The sequence below is a fragment of the Mchenga conophoros genome, linkage group LG15 (genome assembly GCF_057382185.1).
Source record: "Mchenga conophoros isolate Kocher_MC1m ecotype Shallow Benthic linkage group LG15, M_conophoros_male_GT1.1, whole genome shotgun sequence".
NCBI lineage: Eukaryota > Metazoa > Chordata > Actinopteri > Cichliformes > Cichlidae > Mchenga > Mchenga conophoros.
In genome coordinates this window covers 27,696,735-27,721,499 of record NC_140540.1, presented here as the reverse complement: position 1 = coordinate 27,721,499, position 24,765 = coordinate 27,696,735, and the positions used below count along the sequence as shown (strand labels likewise).

The following is a 24,765-nucleotide window of genomic DNA, read 5'->3' as shown; positions in this document are numbered from 1 at the left end:
ATACTCTATACCCCAGGTCCAGGTACCCTCGCCACTAGAGGGGGAAACTGCACCTAGACCCCGGAGGTGTTACCCTTTTCCCTTGGGTTGGAGACAAGCAGACCGCTCCCAACTCCGCAGTAGCAGGGAGGCCCCACAACCCAGACCTCCTCCTCCCAGCCCACCTGCCCTGAGAACGGGGGTGTACGAAGCACGCAAACCTCCCTTTTATTTTCACGGTGTTGTAGAAATGAAAGAAAACAGAAGGTGATCACAGTGGATGACAGATAAAGTCCTGATATAGAGACGAATGTTTCATCAGATTTTTATTAAATGACTCTGAAATATTCCTGATGTCCTCCAAGGAAGACGTCCCTAGGGAATCCCCCGACGCCCCAAGCCTGTCCCTACCCCCACATCAATCATAACAGCGAAGTTGGGACCAAACTATGACCCCCCAATACGTTGTGACATATTCTAAGTTGCCCAACAAGCACACTAATGGGGAAGTTGGAATGTATTGTATTGTATTGTATTGTATTGTATCTTTATTTGTTTCAGACATATAAAACAAAAAACAATATATACACACATGTAGTGTGTATATATATATATTTCCTTTTACAGATACGAATATATATGTAGATACACACACACACACGTATGTGTTCAGATAAACAAAAAATATATAATGAAATAAAACAAAATCGTCTGACATAATGTAACAATGTTTGGTCTGAAAAGGAGTAGGAAGAAGTATGAACATACTTATTAATTCCTACCCCTGCTCAACATCTTATTGATCCCACATAATTCACCTAATTCCCATCATCACATACTCCACACGATACACGAGGAGAACCTATATAAACTTGGCTACCATGATTGATATAATTTGGATATAATTTGATATTTTTATACATACAATGGGTGATCATCTTTATCGGTATCATATTCTTCCAAAATCAGTTTTCGAAGTATTTTCATGAACTTACTAATTCCTGAGCATTGCTGTAGATCTATAGTAAAACTATTCCACAGTTTTACCCCATAAATAGTGACACAAAAGGTTTTAACCTTTGACCGTGCTTTAAGAATCCTTAGATTCAATTTCCCCCTCAATTCATAGTCTCCTTCTCTGTCATAGAACATCCTCTGTATATTTCCTGGTAACATATTGTATCTGGCCTTGTACATAATTTTTGCAGTTTTATATTTTATAAGATCCATAAACTTCAGTATTTTTAATTTCAAAAACATGATGTTAGTATGGTCTCTAAATCCTGCTTTATTAATCATCCTGATTGCTTTTTTTTAAATTTTACATATTGGTTGAAGTGCAGTTTTATATGTGTTTCCCCAAATTTCCACACAGTATTCCAAATATGGCAATATAAGTGAACAATAAAGTACCCGGAGTGATTTGGAAGGCAAAAAATATTTAACTTTACTTAGTACGGAGATGCTTCTTGACAGTTTGGCTTGTATATGCTTTATGTGAGGTTTCCAGCAGATTTTGTTATCTATTATCTAGGGATGGGTACCGGTGTCCGGTGCCATTGTGGAACCGGTTCTGACATAAACGGTAGTAACCAGACCGAAAAGCAGCGCACAATTCGGTGCTTCATTTCGGTGCTTTTTTCCCCTGAGAAATCTAGCCAATCACTTCCTTTCCCAGGATAGTAGGCGGGCCCAGGTATGTACGGTTTTTTCTTTAGAGCGGAGCTAAAATGCCGAAGGCGAAGCGCTCGAGAGTGTGGCTGTACTTCACAGCAAAAGATATAAACTCAGCAGTCTGCAACAAGTGCTTAAAGGTAATAATGTGCAAAGGAGGTAACACCTCAAATCTAATGAAACACATGGCGTCGCATAGCGTTTTTTTAAAAGCCGAGAAATGCACCGCATTTGATAACTTGCAGCAAGACAGCACACCTAGCACATCTGCTGCGGTGCCTGTTCTCGGAGTTAGCAACATCCAAGAACCCAAAGAGGAGAGTCCGGCCCCTAGCCCTGCCGCCAGTGTAGCGGAAATGATAACTGATGATGATGATGGCAGCAGCACCCGTTCTTCTCTGGGTGAGTATCTTAATGTTGTTCGTGTGTAATTTAAGTTGAGTAGGCTAACCACGTTATTAAATTAATGCATGTAAGGTGAACTAGCAAACACCGTCGTAGTTACATGCGGCTTTCTTCTTGTTTGATGGCAGATACTCCCTTCATCCTGGCCAAAAAGGCTAAAATGACGAAAGAAAAAGTGGACGAAATTCACAGGGCAGTGACAAAATTTATAGTCAAAGATCTCCATCCATTTTCAACGGTGGAGTCACCATCATTCAGGTGAAAAATGTTGTATTACTCTGACATAAAAAATAGACTGCATAATACTGTAAAGGTTAATATGTTCATAGCTGCTTAGCTTTGTAAGTCTTCTCTAAATTTTATAAGTAAACTATATTTGAATAAAAGGTGAGTTATGTTTTTTTTTCTTTTTTGTTTTGTTTTTTTTCTTCAATTCAGGGAGATGTCCTCTGCCCTTAATCCGAGGTATCAGCCCCCATCCAGGGATGATCTATCCAACACACTTATACCTGCTTGGTATTGTGTGGAGAAAAGCAACCTCATCCAGAATTTGGCACAGGTTAACAAGGTCGCTATCACCTGTGATGGATGGACCAGTATTGCTCAGGACCATTTCCTCACAGTGACTGTTCACTACATCTACAAAGGCAAAATGAAGCAGAATGTGCTCAGCACTGAAGCAGTTTATGAGTCACAAACAGGTCCAGTTGTCGCTAAAGAAATATCAAGCGTTGTGGAGCAATTTCACTTGGGAGGGAAAATAATTGCTGCCACTGTAGATAATGCCTGCAACATGGATGTTGCTTTGAAAAAATTGGACTTTTTAAAAGTGGGATGCTTTGCTCATACCCTCAACCTGGCCGCACAAAAGGTGTATGACATTCCTGCAGTTTCCAGCTGGTGTGCCAAAATCCGTTCAGTTGTGGTGTGGCTCAAACGTTCATCCTTGAGCAAAACTGTGCTCAGAGAAAAGCAGCGAATCCTGAGTAAGTAGCACATGCAGTTACATATCAAGAAGTATTGTTATTCATATTACCTTTTTTATAGTAATTTAAAAAAATGTTTGTGTCTATCTGTGCTTTAGATTTGCCAGAGCATAATGTAATTCTTGACGTTAAGACGCGCTGGAATTCTCTCTTCCTAATGGTGGAGAGATTTATGGAGCAGTTTGATGCAATCCAGGCAGCTGCTCTGGATCAACGGCTGAGGAAGCCTATGGAGAAGGACAAGTAAGTGAATGACATGAGCATCACTTGCAAGAGCTAAATAACGTCATTTACCTTTAACATTGTGAATATTTTTCAACAGACTAGAAAGGTTCACACACACTGATTTAATCAAGGCAGAGGAGTTTATTAAGTGCATGCAAGTCCTGTACACGTCAACCATGTGTGTCTCAAGTGACAAGTCACCCACATGCAGCCAAATCATCCCCATCCTGGCCAAGCTGGAGGCACATTTCAGCCGATGTGATGAAGACAGTGTTTTCACCTCTTCAATAAAAGAGAAAGTCTGGGGTAGTCTGCAGAAAAGATATCAGGTATTTGCAGACAATGTCAATGCGCATGGAAAATAGGGTTACCTTTTTTCAGTATCAGCTCCTATGTTATATCTTGTTTTACTTAAAGGATGAAAACCTTCAGAAATTTCTGAAGGAGGCCACGATGATGGACCCACGTTTTAAAGGCAGGCTAGCTGGTGAGGCAGCTACTGACATCTGGGACAGGTTGGAGAAGGCAGCAGTTGCAAATGCCACAGTAGCAGTTGCGCAGGTATTTTCATTGTGTGTGTACAATCTTGTCCTTTTGCATCATGATGTAGTTTCTATGTTGAAGGAATGCTCTTTTACTATCTGTGTGTCCATAGCCTCCCACTGAGGACCCCAAAGCACACAGCGAGGTGGATGATGCTGACATGGACAAGCCAGAAAAATATGTAATTTCAGATTTTTTCTAACACAACCACTACATTCTAAAAGTGATCTTTATTTATTTTGCAAACCTCACACATCTTTTTTTGTTGTTTTTCAGCTAAGTAAGGTCCAGAAGTCACCCTTAGAAAAACTGTTTGAGGATGAAGACAGAGAACTTCAACAGGCTGCTTCTCAAGCGGGTAGAGTCCCCTCAATCACAGAGCAGGTACATAAGGAGCTTCAAATATACAAAAGACTGCCAGGAATTACCTCTGGACAAGACCCTGTGGCCTGGTGGTGGAGTAAGAGGGATACACTCCCCAATTTATCTGCCCTATCAGAAAAATACTTGTGTGTCCCAGCCTCATCAACGCCTTCTGAAAGTGTTTTCTTTTGTGCTGGGCATGCCATCAGCCAAGAGCGATGCCGTATAGCTCCAGAAAAGGCTAATATGATTATCTTCTTGCAAAAAAACTGCTAAACATCACAGGTTTCATGACAAAGTTTGTTTTCAATTGTTTAAGCACTGGTTCCAAAGACGTTATGTTTTATTGACAGAAAGGGCTAACTTTGTTATAATTTTGCTTAAAAAAATTACTGGGGAAAATAAAAACACGAGGTTTTTGGACGAAGTTTGTGTTCTTTATTCTTTAAGCACCGGTTCGAGCACCGTTTAAGCACCGGCACCGTTTCAAAAGTACCGTTTTGGCACCGGTATCGGATAAAAACTAAACGATACCCATCCCTACTATTATCACACCCAGAAATTTTGTATCCGAAACTTGCTCTATTTCAACATTGTTTACTAATAATTTTGCTCCTGCATCTTTTTTACAATTTCCGAATAACATAAATGTAGTTTTTTCCAAATTTAATGATAGCTTATTTCTATCAAACCATGTTTTCAGTTTAATCATTTCTTGTGTGACAATTTCCAAAAGCTGCTGTAAGTTCTCTCCAGCACAAAAAATATTTGTATCATCTGCAAATAGAATAAACTGTAATATATCTGATGTTCTGCATATATCATTGATATAGAGGATAAACAGCTTTGGTCCCAATACTGACCCCTGCGGAACTCCACAAACAATGTCCATACACTCTGATTGATATTCCCCAATTTTCACAAATTGCTGCCTGTCTCTCAAATAACTCTTTACCCATTCTAACACCACTCCTCTAATGCCGTAGTACTCCAGTTTATCAAGTAATATGTCATGATTAATTGTGTCAAAAGCTTTTTTTAGGTCAATGAATACACTAACTTTTATCTATATTGTTGGTGATATTTTCGATCAGTTCCATTAATGCCAATGATGTTGATCTATTTGATCTGAAACCATACTGACTATCCATTATTATTTTGTGTTTATCTATAAATTTGTCAAGTCTATTACTAAAGACTTTTTCCAGTATTTTTGAAAATTGAGAAAGTAGAGAGACAGGCCTATAATTTGTGAATTGGTGTCTGTCACCATTTTTAAACAGTGGTGTTACTTTAGCTGTTTTCATTTGTTTTGGGAATGTACCAGTTTGTAAGGACAAATTGCAAATGTGTGTTAAGGGTTTGGAAATGCCCTCTATCACTCTCTTAACGATTTCCATATCAATGTCGTCAGAGTCTGTAGAGTTTTTTGTTTGTGATTTCCCAACAATATCAATGATTTCCATTTCTTCCACCACCGTTAAGAACATTGAATGAGGATTGCGGTCAATGAGTCTAGTTTCTTTCTCTACAGAATCTGTTATATCAGGAATTGTTTCAGCCAAGTCTGGCCCAACACTTACAAAGAATTTATTGAACTCATTTACCACATCTCTCATATTAGTAATATTTCTATCATTATTTGCGAAATACGAAGGATAGTCTGCCTGCCCCGAGCCCTTTTTGATGATGGTATTTAATGTTTTCCAGATCCCTTTAATATTATTTTTATTCATAATCAGTAATTTTTCATAGTATTCCTTTTTACATGACCTTAAAATACTCGTTAATTTATTTTTATATTTCTTGTATTTATTTTCAGCTTCTGTACTTCTGTTCATTATAAATTCTCTGTATAAGGTATTTTTCTTCTTACATGCATTTTGCAATCCTTTTGTAATCCATGGGCACTCTGCATATTTTTGTTTTTTACTATATTTCTTTACTGGGCAATGACTATTATATAACAGTTTAAATTTTCCTAAAAAAATCTCATAAGCTTTATCAATATTTTTTTCCTTATACAGCATCTCCCATTCTTGCTTGAGTAAATCACTTTTGAATGCGTTTATTGACTCTTCTGTTCTCACTCGTTTGTATTTTATTGTGTTTTGCTGTCACATTTCAGACGCTGATAAGTCTTCACATATTCCGCACCAAAACTTCTAAACTGGTGGACAGGACCTAAGAGCGTGAATATAATTGTCTGGTGTATTGGCTTGACAATGTGAGCATCCGATGACCCGTATAGTGCACTCTACAGTATGTAATGTTTTGTATTGAATTAATTGCAGAATGGAATTTCTATTTAAATGAAAGGTTTTTATGCATACCTGAGATCAGAAGTTTCAGTCTAAGTTGACTGATAAATCTATTTCCCATTTTGCAATAGGAAGTGATATTGATTCATATGTTTTAGAAAGCATTCTGTATATTTTGGACAGTAATTTGGGGTTTTAAGAGTAAGAAACTGTACCACACTTGGTGGTGTTTGTGATTCGACTGGGTTTAAATTTCTTTTTTACTATGTATTTAATTTGTTGATATTCTAAAATATCAACACACACACACACACACACACACACACACACACACACACACACACACACACACACACACACACACACACACAAAAACAACCCCTATATGAACCATTAGCTGAGTCGACTTCAGTTCAGTCCCCTGTGCCACTTCAGACTTCAGTTCAGTCCCTTGTAGCAATTCAGTTCCCTGGTCAGCCACACACTCACCCACCTAGTCAGCCTAATGTTCAGCCAGGGGTCCCCACACCCTCTGGCTCTGCATCTGCTCCTGCTGGAAGCTCGGGAGGGCCTGGCCAGCACTTCCTCGTCTCCACTGGGGGTTCCGGAGGGCCCGTCCAGCAACCTGCCTCCGCTGGAGGGTCTGAGGGGCCCGCCCAGCCATCAACAGCTTCATCCTCATCTGGTCCAGCCATCAGCAGCTTCCTCCTCATCTGGTCCAGCCATCAGCAGCTTCATCCTCATCTGGTCCAGCCTCCGAGCCTTCATCCTCGTCTGGTCCAGCCTCCGAACCTTCATCCTCGTCTGGTCCAGCCTCCAAGCCTCCTTCGTCGCCGCCGCCGTCCGCACAGCCAGCCCCCTGATCTGTTTCCACGCCGCCGCCGCCATTGCCGTCCGCACGGTCGGCTGCCTGAACTGAACTGTGTTTGGGCTGTGTTCTTGGGCTCCGGTGTTTACTGTGCACTGCTTTTGTTTTCTGTTCCATTTGAAAAATGTATTGATAGCAATGTTGACTATTATTACACATGAAAAAAAACAACTACACGTAAAATAATCACACTGTGACGCCTCTGCCTTTGTAAATGGAGGGACAGTAACTGCGTGTGTATATTTAAGCGTGTAAAACCTGAAGATTAATAGTAACAGTATTTTGTCTCTATCTCCCATTCTGCAATTCACCTCATGTAAACAATAACGTGGCGCACAGCGTGACGTGAAAAAAGGCACATACCTTTGACGTTGATTGGCGAACTCTGTATTCCTCGTCCGCGCGTAAACGCAAAAAAGGAGTTTAAAAAATCTCAGTTTTCGGTGATTCGAAACGCCGTTTACGTGTGGACGAAACAGCTGTGTTTTCAAAAATACCCGTGTAGGTGCTGACATAGCCTAAAAGAGTTAGTAGTTTATTTTATTACTACCTGTAACTTATTGCAGATTACTTGTATTTGCTTAATTGTTTACTAAATGCTTGAGGTGTGAAATAAACCGCAATGGAGCAAAATATGGGTATGGCCTGCATTTGTATAGCGCTTTTCTAGTCCATAGGACCCCAAAGCGCTTTACACTACATTCAGTCATCCACCCACAGGCGATAGCAAGCTACATTGTAGCCACAGCTGCCCTGGGGCGCACTGACAGAGGCGAGGCTGCCGGACACAGGCGCCACCGGGCCCTCTGACCACCACCAGTAGGCAAACATGGGGTTAGTATCTTGCCCAAGGATATTTGGCATGCAGCCAGGATGCAGCCTGGGATCGAACCACCGACCTTCTGATTAGTGGCTGACCTGCTCTGCCACCTGAGCTACAGCCACCCCCTGAAAATATGGGTATGTGTGGTTGGAGGATGTGTTTGTGTGTGTGGCAATGTGTGTGTGTGTGTGGGAACCACTGCCTCAAGCTGTGTGTTTCCTCGTGTGCCTCTCTGTCAAGTGTAAGTTTATATTTTCCCAGTTTAGTTTTGTATGCTTTTCCCCTGTCAGCAAATAAAGCTGAGTTTTTTGAGTTCATCCCTCGCGTCTGAGTGCCTGCATCTTGGGTCCTACTCCTGCCTGCCACACAGCGTTTCATGACAACATGTTTGTGGTTGTTACAGTAAAAAATAACTTTTTCTACTATGATTTTATGTTTTTTGTCTGATTATAGATCAATTGTGTTAATACAGTGTGTCAAAATGAAAACATGACTGTAAATTCAGACATGGGACGTTGTGCTGAAAAGGATGATACCAAACAAGTGTTGACGTTAAATTTATCATATCAAATGTTTATATGCTGATTATATTGCTTCATATGAGAAAGGCCTAACTCTGAGTACACTCTGTGCCAAAAAGTGCTGCTGTTGCAGAGCGTGCTTTTGCAGCTAAAATGAAGTGAAAGTGAAACCAACTAGGCTGTTTGATCGAAACTTAAAGTGTGGTGTGACATGAGAGCAAGTATATAAATAACTAGGCTTCCATTTGTGCTTCAGACCTGGGGCTGTGTGCTGTGTGCTCAGGTCTCCATATTCCAGAAAATGTAAATAAAGATCATTTTTTAAAGTAAAAGACCACTTTTGAGCTGTGTTTTCTTGGCCCTAAGAATCAAAAGAACTGGAATTAACACAAGGCAAAGTAAATAGTTTTTAAAGGTAAAATGTGGAGGGAAAATCAAAAGTAGTTAAAAATGGCCAATTATACCCTGGACCCAGGGGGTTAAACGTTTTTTTTAAAGTAACGCAATAGTTACTTTTCATGTAATTAATTACTTTTAGAATATTGTAACTCAATTGCTAACTCAGTTACTTTTTTGAAGAAGTAACTAGTAACTATAATTAATTACTTTTTCAAAGTAACTTGCACAACACTGTAAGTAACTCAGGCGGACCGCCTTAAATTCTCTCATTCACATTACCATGGGTAACTGTGGTAACAATAAACAACTTTTTCAGTACAAACACCATTTACCAACCTGTAAAAGCAGGTGAAGAGTGGAGTAAGGAAGACACAATGCATCTCTGTTTTCCTCTAGAACGTGTCTGAGGAAGCAGCAGAAGGTGGGCTCCACTTACTGCACCCCGAAACCCTAGAGCAGCCACCAACGTTCCGCCCTTACTGCTTTCTAACATAAAATGACTCCCTTTTACATGGGTTTCTATTCTTTTAAAGTAACTGAAAATGAGTACATATAGTAATGAAAAATGTCCCATAACACAAGTGTTTTACACAAAATAATATTAATGTGGCCATTCCCTCACCGGGGTGCTACATTTGCATGGGATTAATGAAGACTGTGTCAATTTTAGAAACTCCCCCCATGCTGTCAGAGAGCTGATGTGGATGCTTTTAAAGCATTCATGTCGCTTGATGTAGGTATGTTTTAGCCATCCTGAGATAAATTGAAGCCTGTTGGCTAAGAAGTAGTGCTGAAAGTTAGGTAGATCTAATCCTACTCTATCCTTGGTCCTTAGACAGGTCATGTGATCTAGTCCACTCTGTTTGGAAGACTTTCAAAGACTCAGGTGTCTGAGAACTGAACAGGTGACCTCACCTGAGCTGCTGCTCGCAGACCAGCTGAGCTTTGATCACCGAGCGGACATTACCATGGTTTCCCTTCACAAACTCTTCCACACACTTCACATAGCTGAAACACACACACACACACACACACACACACACACACACATACATTTGTTACACATCTGGGTGTCAATCAGACGTCATTTACATGTCTGCATTTTTTTCAGGTCAAAAACAGACTTCAAATATTGACTGAAGATCAATTTTAATATGGAAAATGTGAACAAGCAGTGAAGGCTTTATGAAGAATTTTATTTAAATAAGTTTGTGGAACAATTTATTGCTGAGCTCTACCATTTTTATTTAAAGTGGAAAACGTTACAATATAGTTATATTAGTGCTGTCAGTGTTAATCTCGTTAAAATGACATTAACGCCATAACCACATTATCGTTGCTCCATTAGCAAGTTAACACGGATCGCCCCGTGCAAGGGGCTGCAGGGTGCTAATGCGTTAACAAGGTAACAACGTTAACACGTTGACGCCATGCAGCCCTCGCACAGGGCGATCCGCGTTAACTCGCTAACGGAGATTTGTCATGTTAATGCCGTTATGGCGTTAACTTCATGTTAACGGGATTAATGCTGACAGCATTAAGTTATATATTTGTAGTAAATATTCAGTGAGCATGGGAGGAATGATGCCGTAACATAAAAAGTAAGTTCAAGATTAGCGAACCACATAGTACGACTGTACCTGTACATGAAGTTCTCAAGCTGAACTGTGAGCCTCTGAGCTTTTCTCTTGTCTTTGATGGCACAGCTGAACTCAGACAGGGAACCGGTCATCACCTGAAAACACAAACATCACAACACTAATCAACTTAACACAGACCGAGCCTCACCTGCACAATGGGTCTCACCTGAGCCTCACCTGTATGACGTCTACAGCCAGACAACTGAAGTAATAACCATCGATGATTTCGGGTGTCCTTCCACTCAGCCAGTTCTCTTGTTCCTTCTTCAGGGCAGTGTTCAGCCACAGCTTCACCTTTTCCTAAAGAAAACGTTTCACTTCACATTTGTTCTACAAATTATAATCAGACGCTGTTGAGTTATCATAGAGTCTGGGTTCTCTATGTAATCACCCCAGCAGAAAGCCGACCATCAGGCCAAAGCGAGAAGCCACCCTCAACAGTTTTAACATGGGGGGACAGAACTGAGTTGACCCGACAGCAGCATCAGTTCTTGCTGCTCTTTACCTCTTTGTGGGTCAGGTACTGCTCCTCCAGCAGCTTCAGCTCATTTTGCGGGAGCAGAGAACCCAGACAGGGCACCTTTATCTGTCCATCCAGCTCCGTATGTTCCAGGATTTCACTGCAATGAAACAACAGACATTCAAGATTACACCACTCGTCAACTCTGGCATTGCAAAAGTACACAAATACTAATGTGAATAACAGAAGAATGAACAAAAGAAAAAGACTAACAACAGGAGCCTATGGAGAGTCTACAAAGTTCCTCTACACTCGTTATTCATAGACCTGGTGTCTATAAATAACGAGTGTACATACACTAACAAAATTGACCAGTTGGCTCCACACCAACTCTGCACTACAGGAAAGCCCTGTCCCAGTCCTTAGACAGGTTCCAGAAACCAGCCACCTAACAGAGGCGGCTGTGGCAGAGGCTACAAACATAATGACCATATCTGAGTGTTTTTGTGATGTATGCTTTGGAGACAGTAGCACTGACAAAAAGACAGGAGACAGAGGTGAAGATTTTCAGAGAGCAGTATAGACAGGATCACAAATGAGCTGCATTGAGCATGTGGAGAGGAGGGAGCGTGGAGGCTGGAGATACAGTTACCAGGCAGAAGGAGAAGAGCAAGACTTCAGAGGAGGATGTACTGAAGGAGGACATGCAGAGGGATGGTGTGACAGAGGAGTATTCTTGGATAGGAGGCAAATGATCTGTTGTGGGCTTACTTTTTGTTACTAGAGTATTTAAAAGTAGAATAGGAGGCAGAGCCTTCAGTTTTCAGGCCCTCTTCTGTGGAACCAGCTTCCAGTTTGTATTTAGGAGACAGGCACTATCTCTACTTTTAAGACTATAGTCTTAAAACTAGGAAAAGGAAAGGCAAGTTTGAAAGTTTGCTTCAAACTTTCCTTTTTGATAAAGCATGTAGTTACGGCTGGATCAGGTAACCCAGTGTTTTCCAACCACTGTTCCGTGTCACATAGGTGTGCCATGAGAGATTGTCAGGTGTGCCGTGGGAAATTATTTAATTTTAATTAATTGGTCCAAAAAATTCTAATCCAGAAGAGCCTAGTACGAGCGCTAGTCAAAAGAAAGCAAAAACGGTGAGCTCGCGGCAATACAGCGAAAGTTATCTTTCATTCGGATTTGCTTTCACTGGAGATCCGACTGCACCGACTCCGTTATGTTTGGTGTGTGGAGAAAAGCTCTCAAACAGTACCATGGTCCCAAGCAAGCTCAAACGCCATTTCCACACAAAACATCCCTCACTTCAAAACAAGAACAGAGACTATTTTGTTTGCCTGCTTGAACACGCTGAGAAACAACTTTACTGAGAAAAAACACAAAGGTGTCTGAAAGAGCTCTCAAAGCTAGCCACTTAGTGGCTGAACTTATAGCAAAAAAACCACACCGTAGTAGAGACATTAATACTCTACCTGCCTGCAAAGCCATTGTGAATGAGATGCTCGGACCTGATGCAGTTAAAGAAATAGCCCCCGAAAAAGTCCTGCTCTCAGATAACACAATTGCCAGACGTATTGATGACATGTCTGCAGACATCAAAAGTGTGGTTTTGGAGAAGATACGCTTCAGTGGGAGGTTTGCATTGCAACTTGATGAGTCTACGGACATTAGTAGACATTCCCAACTCTTGGCCAATGTGCATTTGTGGATGGAGAGTCCATCAGAGAAAACTGATGTGAACGCCAGGACCGCCACCTACAACGCGGGTCTCGCCACTGGTGATATGAGCGCCTTACAAAGCGGCCTCGTGCGGCGTGCGGCGCGCGGTATCTGGGATACCAGCTAACCTTTGTTGGACCCTGGCCCCAGCCTCACAGCGAAAGCGTTTCAGACGCCGAGGCAAACGCAGCTGTCTGCTCGTGAAACTTAAGCCATACTTGGTGCGCTCTTCCCCAGCTCCTTGGAACGAACGTGGATCTGTGCTTCGCCATGTCTTTTCTCCATGCTCTCTGGAGCCCATCGATGCCTGGCTGGTGCCCGTTGTTGGCTCGGATCAGATGTCCCAGCCGCGAAAGATTTTCCCTCATCTTCGTCGGCGCGGTGCAAACCTACAGAACCTGCGGCCGCTGTGTCGGGTCTCGCAGTCAGCCAAGAACACGCTGACCTCCACCAGATTTGGATTGATGAACACTAGATCGCTGAGTAATAAAACTTTTATTTTAAAGGATTTTTTTATGACCCAAGGATTGGATTTCCTCTGTATAACTGAGACATGGTTGAGGGCCGGTGAGTCCAGCGTTTTCATAGATCTCTTACCAGATGACTGCTGCTTTTTAAACTCTCCTCGAATATCAGGCAGAGCAGGAGTTGTTTTTAAGAAGCAGTATAAATGTAAACCACTGTCCTTATCAACATCACCTAGTAGCTTTGAACTGAGTGTGTTTGAGCTAGGTTGCTGTCACACAGTGCTCTGTGCTGTGGGTTACAGACCCCCAAAATACAATAAGGACTTCTTAAATGACTTTTCTGATCTGTTGGCTGAAATTATGCCAAAATATGATCATGTCCTTATTACTGGGGACTTAAATATTCACGTGTGCTGCCCTGGCAAGCCAATGGCAAAGGACTTTTTAAATCTTATTGACTCTTTTGATCTTGTGCAACCTTTGTCTGTGCCTACCCAAAAATATGGGCACACGTTGGATCTTGTTTTAACTCACAATCTACCTGTCTCTAACTTAGAGGTTTGTGATATTGTATGGTCGGATCATAAGCCTGTCTTGTTTGAGGTTTCCCTTCCTTGTACCAAAGTTAATCCTCCTCCTGTTGTTGCTAGATGCTGTCGTATTTTTAACCCTTCCTCTGCTGGTCAGTTCTCTATTGTTTTTAATCAGAACTGCAGCCTTCCTGACTCCATATGTAATGATACAGAAGAGCTGAGTACATGATTTTACTCAGTCTGCCAAACTGTTTTAGATTCGGTGGCCCCTTTTAAACTTAGGTAAGTTAAAGCCAAATCTGAACCCTGGCTGAATGAAGACACTCTGTGCTGCCAGAAGAAAGTGTAGGAGAACTGAAAGTAAATGGAAGAAGGATCTACTTCAGGTGTCATACCAAATATTACAAAACTACTGGAATTCCTATCAGAAGACTGTACAAGATGCTAAGAGGAAACATTTTGCTGCTATTATTCAGTCAAATTGTCGTAAGCCTCATGTCTTATTTAAGACTATTGACAGGGTCCTTCATGCTCCACAGACTGTTGGTGTCGAGTCCTCTCAGGAAATTTGTGAAAACTTCCTACACTTCTTTATTGATAAAGTGCTATCTGTGAAAGCGCAGATTTCCCTGTCCGTTCTTCTTTTTCTTCCTGATTCTTCCTCTACTGGGAGTTGACAGGTTCAACATAGGTTATGTTACTGATAGTGTCTGGCCAGCGAATGTGGAGAATCCTTCTGAGACAGCTGTTCTGGAATGTCTGGATTTCTCTGTTTGAGGTTTGTTTGTCTTACAAGTTTCAGCCCCATACAGCTGGACTGACTTCATGTTGGAGTTGAACAGTCGGATCTTGGCAGTGTTGGTCAAGTTACTTGAAAAAAGTAATCAGTAACTAATTACTGATTACTTCCCCCAAAAGTAATCCAGTTACTTTACTGATTACTTATTTTCAAAAGTAATTAATTACTTAGTTACTTAGTTACTTTTTAAAAACATGATTTATAACCTGAATAGGTGATAAAACGATAGATCTGTCAAGCCAATTCTACTTTTTCTGCATAATCCATCATACAAAATGTAATCAAATGGAAAAGTCTCTTTTTTTTAAACTTGTTTTATCCGTTTTAATCTTTTAACTTTATGCATCAAGCAAAAATTAAATTATATGCACCATTCTCTGACTTGAAGAAATTAGTTTAACATTTAAACCTATTTTCTGCACATTCCAGCACATAAAATAAAATATTTTTTGTGTCTGCACTCAGTCTTTCAAATAGATGCAAGTAAAACACAGCAGAAAGTAAATAAAATCAAAGACTAGCAGTCCTGGTGCTCTATTTTCACCTGTAAAGCAGGAGTGGGGTAGGCGGAGGTGTGCTCTGGTGCAGGTGTGGCACAGCGGTCAGTGGAAGAATCCGCGAGTTTCTCTGTGAATTTCCCATTACGTCGTTGCGCACTCGGAGCTTGCTTGGAAGTTTACGGGTTTTTTTCGGTGTAAAAAGAAGTTTTCTTCCCACCCACAATGGACGCTAATGTTTTTGTCACTTTTTATGGAATCAAACTCAAAGTAAGGTCAGTACTTCCAAGCTTTAAACGTTGCATACTCTCTCCCGCACTTGATATATGATCCATTGTTGATCTGCAGACAGCTGTTGTCACAAACGTCGCACTCGCTTACGTCACTGTCATGAGACATTCTGGCAAAAAAATCACGGTTTTAGTAAAGCAGTAACGCAGCATTCCTACGGGAAAGTAACAGTAATCTAATTACCGTTTTTGCAATGGTAATCCCTTACTTTACTCGTTACTTGAAAAAGTAATCAGATTACAGTAACGCATTAAAAGTAACGCGTTACTGCCCATCTCTGGATCTTGGTAGTCTCGGTCAGCTCTCTGGAAGGCCAGATGTTCTTGAGCTGGATGAAGGCGACTCTTGCGTTGCTGAGCCTTGCCTTGACATCTGCATCGGTTCCACGTTGCTGGTCGATGATGCCGCCCAGTTAGTTGAAAGAGTGTACTTCCTCCAGAGGACGTCCATTAAGGATGATTGGGTTATTGCTAATGGAGTTGATGTTTAGGATTTTTTTTAACTCTACGATTGTAGATGTAGATGTTTGTACAAAAGTTACTCTGTTGTCTCTGCGTTTGGTTCTGCACTTGAGTCTGCAGTTACATACAGGCTTCCAGGCCCTTTTGATAGTCAGAGGTTGTTTGGTTTCCCCGATGTATACATCATGGCAATCCTCCTGCTACTTAACAGCATACACTATATAGCTTTGTTTCTGTTTTGACCAATTTTTGGCGCAGCCTGTTTTGCGGTTTGAAAGCCAAAGAGACGCGGTGCTAAGAGTCTCAACTATTCCGATACTCCTGATACAAACTCCTGGCTGCTCTGCCTGTCAGGATGGTGTTCGCTCTGTGTTGTAGCGTCCCGATGAACCCAGTTTGTGCTCCAGTGAATGATGAGAGTAAGACCTTAAATTCTGAACAGTGTGTGTAGGTTTACGGTTCACATCAACTTTTAAATGCCCCCCATTACTGATGGAAATTTCACAGTTTAAGAAGGCTAACCTGCCACTTTGCATCTCCCTGGTGAATGTGAATGTGTTGGGCCACCAAGTACCAGGAGGATTGCCATGATTTATACATCGGGGAAACCAAACAACCTAAAGAGGTAAAGCAGGTGGCGCAACACAGAAGAGCTCATCAGGCCAGGACTAAGCAGTCTATTCACACCAACAGGCCACTGGACACTCTTTCAATAATGAGGATGTACACATCCTGGACAAGGAGGGAGCGGGAAGTCAGGGAGGCCATTTATGTGAAAAGGGAAAGACCATCTCTGAATCAAGGAGGCAGCCTAAGGGTACATTTTTCACCATCTTACAATGCTGTGAGTTCAGCCATTCCCCAACTCTCTGTGAATGGTACTCATGGCCATTTATCAGTGGTTGTTGATCAAGGGTCTTGACAATTTGCATATTAATGATCAAGAAATTGACTTAACAGCCAGTTGTGCTAGTTTCAGTCATTATACAAATATACTGTTTACAAGGTCATTTCTCCCACTGAAAACATCCAGATGAACAGAATCCACCTTTTGGGATTTTCTTACCTGGATGATTGAGCATGCAGCAGGACGTGATGCACTGAGTGTTTCATCTCCACTCTCTATGTGAAAATTGACCTCTCTGCATTTAATCATTAGGTATTATTAATCTCTAGCTCTCTCCCACAGTATGTCTTTTGTCCCATCTTCCTCCCATAACCCCCCACCGCTCACAGCAGATGGCTGTGTACCTGAGCTTGGTTCTGCTGGAGGTTTCTTCCTGTCAAACAGGGAGTTTTTCCTTCCCACTGTCAAAAAGCGCTTGCTCAAGCAGGGTCATATAATTGTTGGGTTTTTCTCTGTTTTCTTTTTATTATTTATTATTGAGTTTTTAACTTTAGGAAACTGTTGTGATTTGGTGATAGAAATATAAAATTGAACTAAATTAAATGAAACAATGTATCTGGTTCTGTTAGCGTGACCACCCTACAGGAGATGGATGACCCAAAAGGTGTTCTGGATTCAGGAATTTCTGGAAGGATTCTTTATAGATGTGAGATAAAACTGAGTGTTTGGTCAGTTAAGAGCTTCTAGCTTTTTATTGATGAGCTAAAATTAACCTAACTGCTAAAGTCTCTTATTGTTTCTTCAGCCTGTAACATGAGCTGATCCTTTCTGTGTAAAGCACTTTGTGCTCTGTGGAGGAGGAAAAAAAGACCATAAAAAGTCCTAAAACACAAATCTGAACTCAGGCTCAGATACTGTGACTACTCCATTGAACGGGACCAGAACTTGTGCACCTCGTTTAAAGGCGTGACTGTCTCTTAATGGTAGCTGCTGTGTGTTGTGATGACCTCACAAAGTTCAGCACCTGTGTGGGTTCCAAGGTGCCTCAGAACACGGACCAGGTTCTTACTGTGTGACGTATTGCTGGGATCATTCTGACTACAAGTACACCAGAGTTATACTTTACGGAGAGAATACTTTTGTCAGGGTCTTACTGTAAAGACACCATTTTTAAAAAGGTCCTTCAAATGGTTCTTTAAAAAAAACATTTTAAAGAACCTTTTTTGAGTGGTTCTTTAAAGAACCATTTTAAATCTTTCAAAATAAAATGTACCTGGTGCTCTCTGGCAGGTAGCTCCATGCCCTCCTGGGTTTTAAATGCACCTTAGAACACACATGCATCAACACTACAATGAGCGGGTGGAGGGAGGTTTGGAGTCTTCTCTCACCCCCATTCTCTGCGGCCTGCTGGAGCGGGGGGGCTAAGAGGAGGAGTTGGCCGTCCGACTGCGGTCTGGAGTGTGGGGCCTCCCTGCTGCTGCGGAGTCGGGGCGGTCTGCCTCTCCCCGCCGCAGGGAAAAGGGTAACACCACCTGGGTCTGGGTGCAATTCCCCCCTCCAGGGGCAAGGGTACCTAGACCCGGTTCGTAGAGTACGCTTGGGGAGTGTGATTGTGTGTACAGCGTCTCTTTATGTCTGTCTCCACATTGGTTGAGTGTGGAGTAAGTGCATATGAGAGCATGAGGGTGGGAATGGATGTTTGTATCTGTGTGTGCCTGTATGTCTGTGTCTATATGTCAGGTTGGGTATCAGACGCCACCTCTCTGGGGACATCTCAGGCCCTCCAAGGTTTGGAGGCCTATCTCCCCCCACCACCACTTCCCCTGCCAGTGGCAGACTCCCTCAGACATCGGTGCGTTGGTGCTTCTTTGTGTCTGGGGATGGGCGTCCAGGTACACACCGGCTCACTCCTTGGCGGCCGCTTATCGGGGCCTGGAGCCTGGGGCTCGCTCGGGCCACTTCGGAGGTGGGGTGCCCCCGGCCTCTCGGCCTGGGGCTCGGTCACTCAGGCACGGCTGGCTGCCGGCGGAGCTCACGGGCGCGTCACTGCAACTCCCCCTGGCTTCTGCTCCGCGGCTGCTGAGTGAACCCTCATCTGGGACTCTCCTCAGCTCTTTCTGGGACAGTGGCGTGGCTGCCCCTCTGTTGGTCTTCCTTGGTCTCTTGTGTTCTGAGGGCCTCTGGATGTCTGGAGTTTTGATCTCCTCCATACCTGCTTCATGCCCTGGAGGACGGGGCTGTGGCCCCCCCACACCCTCTAGCAGATCATTACATGAAAGAACCTTTTAAAAAAAACAAAACAAGCGCGTCCATGCTCACAGGTGTACACACGGGTGATCACACCCACAAACTACACCCTTTTTGGCTCCTACCTCAAAGCACACTGTGTTCTGTTGATCTTACGTGCTGCACAATAATGTTTAATATTTAGCATTTACTGTCATATTCCCATGATGTTGTTTATTCTATTACTCTTGTTCTCTTCTGCTTGTTTTCTTTTTTCTTTCTCAACAGGTGATCCAGGTGATCGATATATGCATTTTCTTTTTCTTTTTTTCTTCTTCTGCCCATTCTGTTGGTTTTTGTTTTTTGCCCTTCTCCCCCGTCCCTCTTCTCAGCTGTTTCTCTTTCCCTCTTTCTTTCTCCCCTTCTTTCCCTCAGTCAAGTCTGTCCCGTATTCAGCAAGTGAAAATAAAATAAACAATAAAAGATGAATCAAATGGACCATTATGGCAAGGCTGGGATGGTCAATTTGGTAAAGTAAATCCGTTGGGCATCTTTCTTTGCCTTTAGACAATAATTCTGATGGCAAAGGAGGCAAACGGGACAGGCAAAAAAAAAACCAAAAAAAAAAAACAACAAAATAAAGTGTAAGATAAATTGAATTTGAGCAGGGTAAAATAAATACAAGAACAACAGCATAGACATACAGTGGGGCAAAAAAGTATTTAGTCAGCCACCGATTGTGCAAGTTCCCCCACCTAAAATGATGACAGAGGTCAGTAATTTGCACCAGAGGTACACTTCAACTGTGAGAGACAGAATGTGAAAAAAAAATCCATGAATCCACATGGTAGGATTTGTAAAGAATTTATTCGTAAATTAGGTTGGAAAATAAGTATTTGGTCAATAACAAAAATACAACTCAATACTTTGTAACATAACCTTTGTTGGCAATAACAGAGGTCAAACGTTTACTATAGGTCTTTACCAGGTTTGCACACACAGTAGCTGGTATTTTGGCCCATTCCTCCATGCAGATCTTCTCGAGAGCAGTGATGTTTTGGGGCTGTCGCCGAGCAACACGGACTTTCAACTCCCGCCACAGATTTTCTATGGGGTTGAGGTCTGGAGACTGGCTAGGCCACTCCAGGACTTTCAAATGCTTCTTACGGAGCCACTCCTTTGTTGCCCGGGCGGTGTGTTTTGGATCATTGTCATGTTGGAAGACCCAGCCTCGTTTCATCTTCAAAGTTCTCACTGATGGAAGGAGGTTTTGGCTCAAAATCTCACGATACATGGCCCCATTCATTCTGTCCTTAACACGGATCAGTCGTCCTGTCCCCTTGGCAGAAAAACAGCCCCATAGCATGATGTTTCCACCCCCATGCTTCACAGTAGGTATGGTGTTCTTGGGATGCAACTCAGTATTCTTCTTCCTCCAAACACGACGAGTTGCGTTTATACCAAAAAGTTCTACTTTGGTTTCATCTGACCACATGACAATCCTCTGCTGTATCATCCATGTGCTCTCTGGCAAACTTCAGACGGGCCTGGACATGCACTGGCTTCAGCAGCGGAACACGTCTGGCACTGCGGGATTTGATTCCCTGCCGTTGTAGTGTGTTACTGATGGTGACCTTTGTTACTTTGGTCCCAGCTCTCTGCAGGTCATTCACCAGGTCCCCCCGTGTGGTTCTGGGATCTTTGCTCACCGTTCTCATGATCATTTTGACCCCACGGGATGAGATCTTGCGTGGGAGATTATCAGTGGTCTTGTATGTCTTCCATTTTCTGATGATTGCTCCCACAGTTGATTTTTTCACACCAAGCTGCTTGCCTATTGTAGATTCACTCTTCCCAGTCTGGTGCAGGTCTACAATACTTTTCCTGGTGTCCTTCGAAAGCTCTTTGGTCTTGGCCATGGCGGATTTTGGAGTCTGACTGTTTGAGGCTGTGGACAGGTGTCTTTTATACAGATGATGAGTTCAAACAGGTGCCATTCATACAGGTAACGAGTGGGGGACAGAAAAGCTTCTTACAGAAGACGTTACAGGTCTGTGAGAGCCAGAGATTTTCCTTGTTTGAGGTGACCAAATACTTATTTTCCACCCTAATTTACGAATAAATTCTTTACAAATCCTACCATGTGAATTCATGGATTTTTTTTTCACATTCTGTCTCTCACAGTTGAAGTGTACCTCTGGTGCAAATTACTGACCTCTGTCATCATTTTAAGTGGGGGAACTTGCACAATCGGTGGCTGACTAAATACTTTTTTGCCCCACTGTATATTAATGGTTTATTGCCATTTCGTAGTTACCAAAAGACAAAAGGACATTTTAACCCTCAGCACAACATCACAGCTAATACATGTCACATATTAGTCATTTAAACAGTAATAATTAAATATTTTTACTATACTATAAACAAAAATATATAAATACTATATCTATAGATAACACAACAATTAATACATGTATTGCTTAATTAATAAAACATCAGAAAGATATAAAAACAGATTAGAAATAGCAATAGCTTCATAACAGACCAATAAATCAACACATTTTCATCAGCAGATGCTTGCATGTTCAGTAAAAATATTTCAACAACAAGTTTTTGATTAAAATGATGAATGAACTTCAGCGTTATGTAAGGGAAATTTCATGTTGGACTCACGGTCCTTTGTTATTCCAGTTTAGGACCATGTCTCTGACGTATGTATCATATCAAATATATGTCATATCAAAACAACCCCACACCTGCAGTTGTTTCAGTTTTTCACAGGTGTTTCCTGTCAGTGGTCAACCTCACTCAGGTGGACATCCATATCACCCAACCAAACAACAAGCTCCTCCCTTTGTGCTTCAAATCCCTCCCACTCTGAGACAAGGAGCTGAGAGAGAGAAAACAAGGGTCAATTATAAAGAAGAGAGAAAAGTGAAACCCTCCTCAGAAGGTCGACCTGTGATGGACTCCTGTTTGGTGTTCACGTCATCCCAGCGGCGGCTGCACTCACTCGCCAATGCCAGCAGCCGAGTCTGCAGGGTGCCCTGGAAGAGCATAGTTAATTTTCGACTCTTCCTGGTCAGGCTCTCCAGCTGGATGAGCCAAGGTCTCCCCTTTCACCACCACCTCTAAACACACAAACACAAATTGCATGTAAAGCAGGAGGTGCAGATTTTTTTTGCTATTCTTTTCTAAATCCAGGCTTGATCACGTGGAGGTATTTGGAAAACTTTTTTGGCCAGCAGACGACTGTTGTCTCGCAGAAAGTCAAATCAAATGTATGCGATACACAATCAATTCACAAGAACACATTAAAAAAGAAAGTCCCGTTCTTGCCTGATTTCAAGTGAAATCTGCATCAAAACAGGGAGACAGAATTAAAACAAGTGTTTGTAGCAAATGTGAGCACAAAGCTTCACTTTATACAAGCCTGCTATTAAAGTTCTCCTCTATGCAGACAACGTTCCTGTTTTCAAGGCACAACTTGGATCTGCTGTACAAATCTTATGGATACACAATAAATGAAACAGTAGTGTGCACGACTTCAGATTCTGATCCCTTGTCTTAATATGGTCCCAAAAGGCTCACAACAACCAACATAGCTATAGCAATAAAGCAAACGTTGAGGCTTCAAAATACAAAGTCCATAAACTAATGGCTGACATGGGTTTTATCATAAGGGTGATAAATATACAACATATGGTCTTAAGACTAAAAGTATAATACAGATTTTAGTCTGAGAGATTTGACGTTCATTTACCTGCAGATGCCCTATACGTGCCTGCTCTGTGGTTTTCCACAACATTTTGCACATCACTATTTAATACAGGAAGTAGGTGAACTAAAACAAGTCATCTTTCTTTGTGAGAGGACCATATTAATGAAACCAATCTCAATGACATCACAGAGATCCCTAAAGATGCTCCTGCTGTTTTTCTTCCTCCTCATCCAAAGCTTCCTTCTCCTTGTCCTCGACTTCCATCCAATTGTAATTCAATCTAATTGTGTTTCCCCCTCCTCTTCCTCATTTTGTTGGAGCTGTGAAAGGAATTAGTGTGAATCTGAATTAATTTTTGCAAATGTGAAAAATCAGCTTTTCGGTCAGAGATGCTCTTGTGATTTAAGCTGGGAAGAGTAGATTTATGTGTTGATGCTGCCTGCTTCATCTCTACGACTGGTTGCTGAGTGATATTTACACCCCGGCTGGATTACAAACTTTAACCACGTGTTGAACTTTGGCCCAGCGTTGATACCTCTTGTATAGTATAGTATAGTACTTGTATAGTATAATGACCTCTTCTTGGCTTAATGTATGATGGTGGATAAATGAAATGTACAAAGAAAATTTAACTATATCACAAAAGATCATCTATCTTTGAAACATCAAATGACCGGAGCATAACTTGTCAAGTAGTCTGAAAATAAGTTATACAGTAACAGTCAAAGACACACCTTCTCATGTGTCACATTCTATTCATTCAAAACACTTACGCATAGCTGTGTTTTATACAGCTCTTACAGACTGCAAAGTACAGGCTGATGTGAGTATTTAATGTAAGAGTTTCTAGAGCAGACACAGCGCTCATGTCAAACAGGCTTCATGCGCCCTTTTAGTGACTTTAACAATATTATAAATTTTAATATCGGTCTAGCTGACATTACGTTATGTACGCAGCACGCAATTTGAGAAGCCAAAGGTTCAAATTAGCTGGGAGCACCTTCACTTAATTATAACAGTGGTTTTGTTAGGAAAACAGTTCTGTATACTGGATACTAAATTGCGTTAACATCAGCGGCTAACGTATCTAACATAGCTAACCCTTGTTGTTAGCACAGCATTAACAGCAAGCTACAATGACAAGTAACAAAAACAAAACAGTAAAAAGGTTTTAATGAAAATGTTTTACCTTTTCCAACAGTCCCAGAATCCAGAGCTTCAAAGACCAGCAGGTACTGAAGACTGTTATCCGCTTTGCTGTCACCGACTGTGAGAAAGTGTTTTTTCCCTTACAAAGTTCAAGGCCCACCGGTCGCACAATCTGTCTGCGCATGTGCATCCCAACAATTGACGCCCCCCTTCTCTTTCGGAAGGTTGCCACAGTACGACATGTTCTAACGTGACTCTCTCTCTCTGTCATTTATTTGGCTCGAAACACATATTAACAAATTGCTCAGTGATAAACAAGTACTCAGATCCTTTACCTAAGCAGTGCGCTTTGTCAAAACTAAGTAAGTGTGTCGATAATGAACACATAAGTGTGTTCACTACACATAAGTGTGTTCATTACACTGACATTCTGTTGTACAATTGTTATTTACTTGTATTTTATAATTTGACTTTACATACTGCTGGGTGGTTTATAAAGTTTACAATAATTAGTATTATCATTTTGCTATATTTTCTAATATGTATAATAATCTCAAAAGTAATGCCTTGAAACAGAAAATAGTAATACTTTATTAAAACTTAAAACTAAAGTACAGTAAACGTCTTAATAATAAATTCCATATTCTATTACCACATTATTTGTGATCAGTGGGTTTGCAGGGTTAGGGGTGTTGGGGGTAGGGTCTTTAGGCTTTGGCCCCCACCCCTGCCACCAGTATATTTTTAACCAAGTATTTCTAACTTTTATTTGAATATTCAGTTTCCTACCATCTGCTCTTAAAGGGTAATTTTATTATTATTATTATTATTAACCTTTATTTAACCAGGAAAAGTCCCATTGAGATTAAAAACCTCTTTTGCAAGGGAGTCCTGGCCAAGA

At 41.6% G+C, this 24,765-nt stretch overlaps 2 protein-coding genes across 2 annotated transcripts in view; one reads left to right on the top strand and one right to left on the bottom strand.

Annotated features, from left to right (window-relative positions):
- The window catches only part of LOC146558558 (tumor necrosis factor alpha-induced protein 2-like), a 68,082-nt gene that overhangs the window by 27,878 nt on the left and 15,439 nt on the right, over nucleotides 1-24,765 (bottom strand). The window contains exons 5-8 of the mRNA XM_085246627.1: nucleotides 11,193-11,307; nucleotides 10,865-10,987; nucleotides 10,688-10,782; nucleotides 9,963-10,055 (exon numbers count right to left, since the gene is read on the bottom strand). Of these exons, the coding sequence (XP_085102753.1) occupies nucleotides 9,963-10,055; nucleotides 10,688-10,782; nucleotides 10,865-10,987; nucleotides 11,193-11,307 (426 nt within the window). The remainder of the gene's footprint in view (nucleotides 1-9,962; nucleotides 10,056-10,687; nucleotides 10,783-10,864; nucleotides 10,988-11,192; nucleotides 11,308-24,765) is intronic.
- Nucleotides 3,187-4,553, top strand: LOC146558559 (uncharacterized). Its single transcript, XM_085246633.1, has 5 exons — nucleotides 3,187-3,287; nucleotides 3,367-3,598; nucleotides 3,687-3,830; nucleotides 3,925-3,993; nucleotides 4,089-4,553. The coding sequence occupies exons 1-5, from the start codon at nucleotides 3,202-3,204 to the stop codon at nucleotides 4,449-4,451; spliced, it is 894 nt and encodes a 297-aa protein (XP_085102759.1). The 5' UTR covers nucleotides 3,187-3,201; the 3' UTR covers nucleotides 4,452-4,553.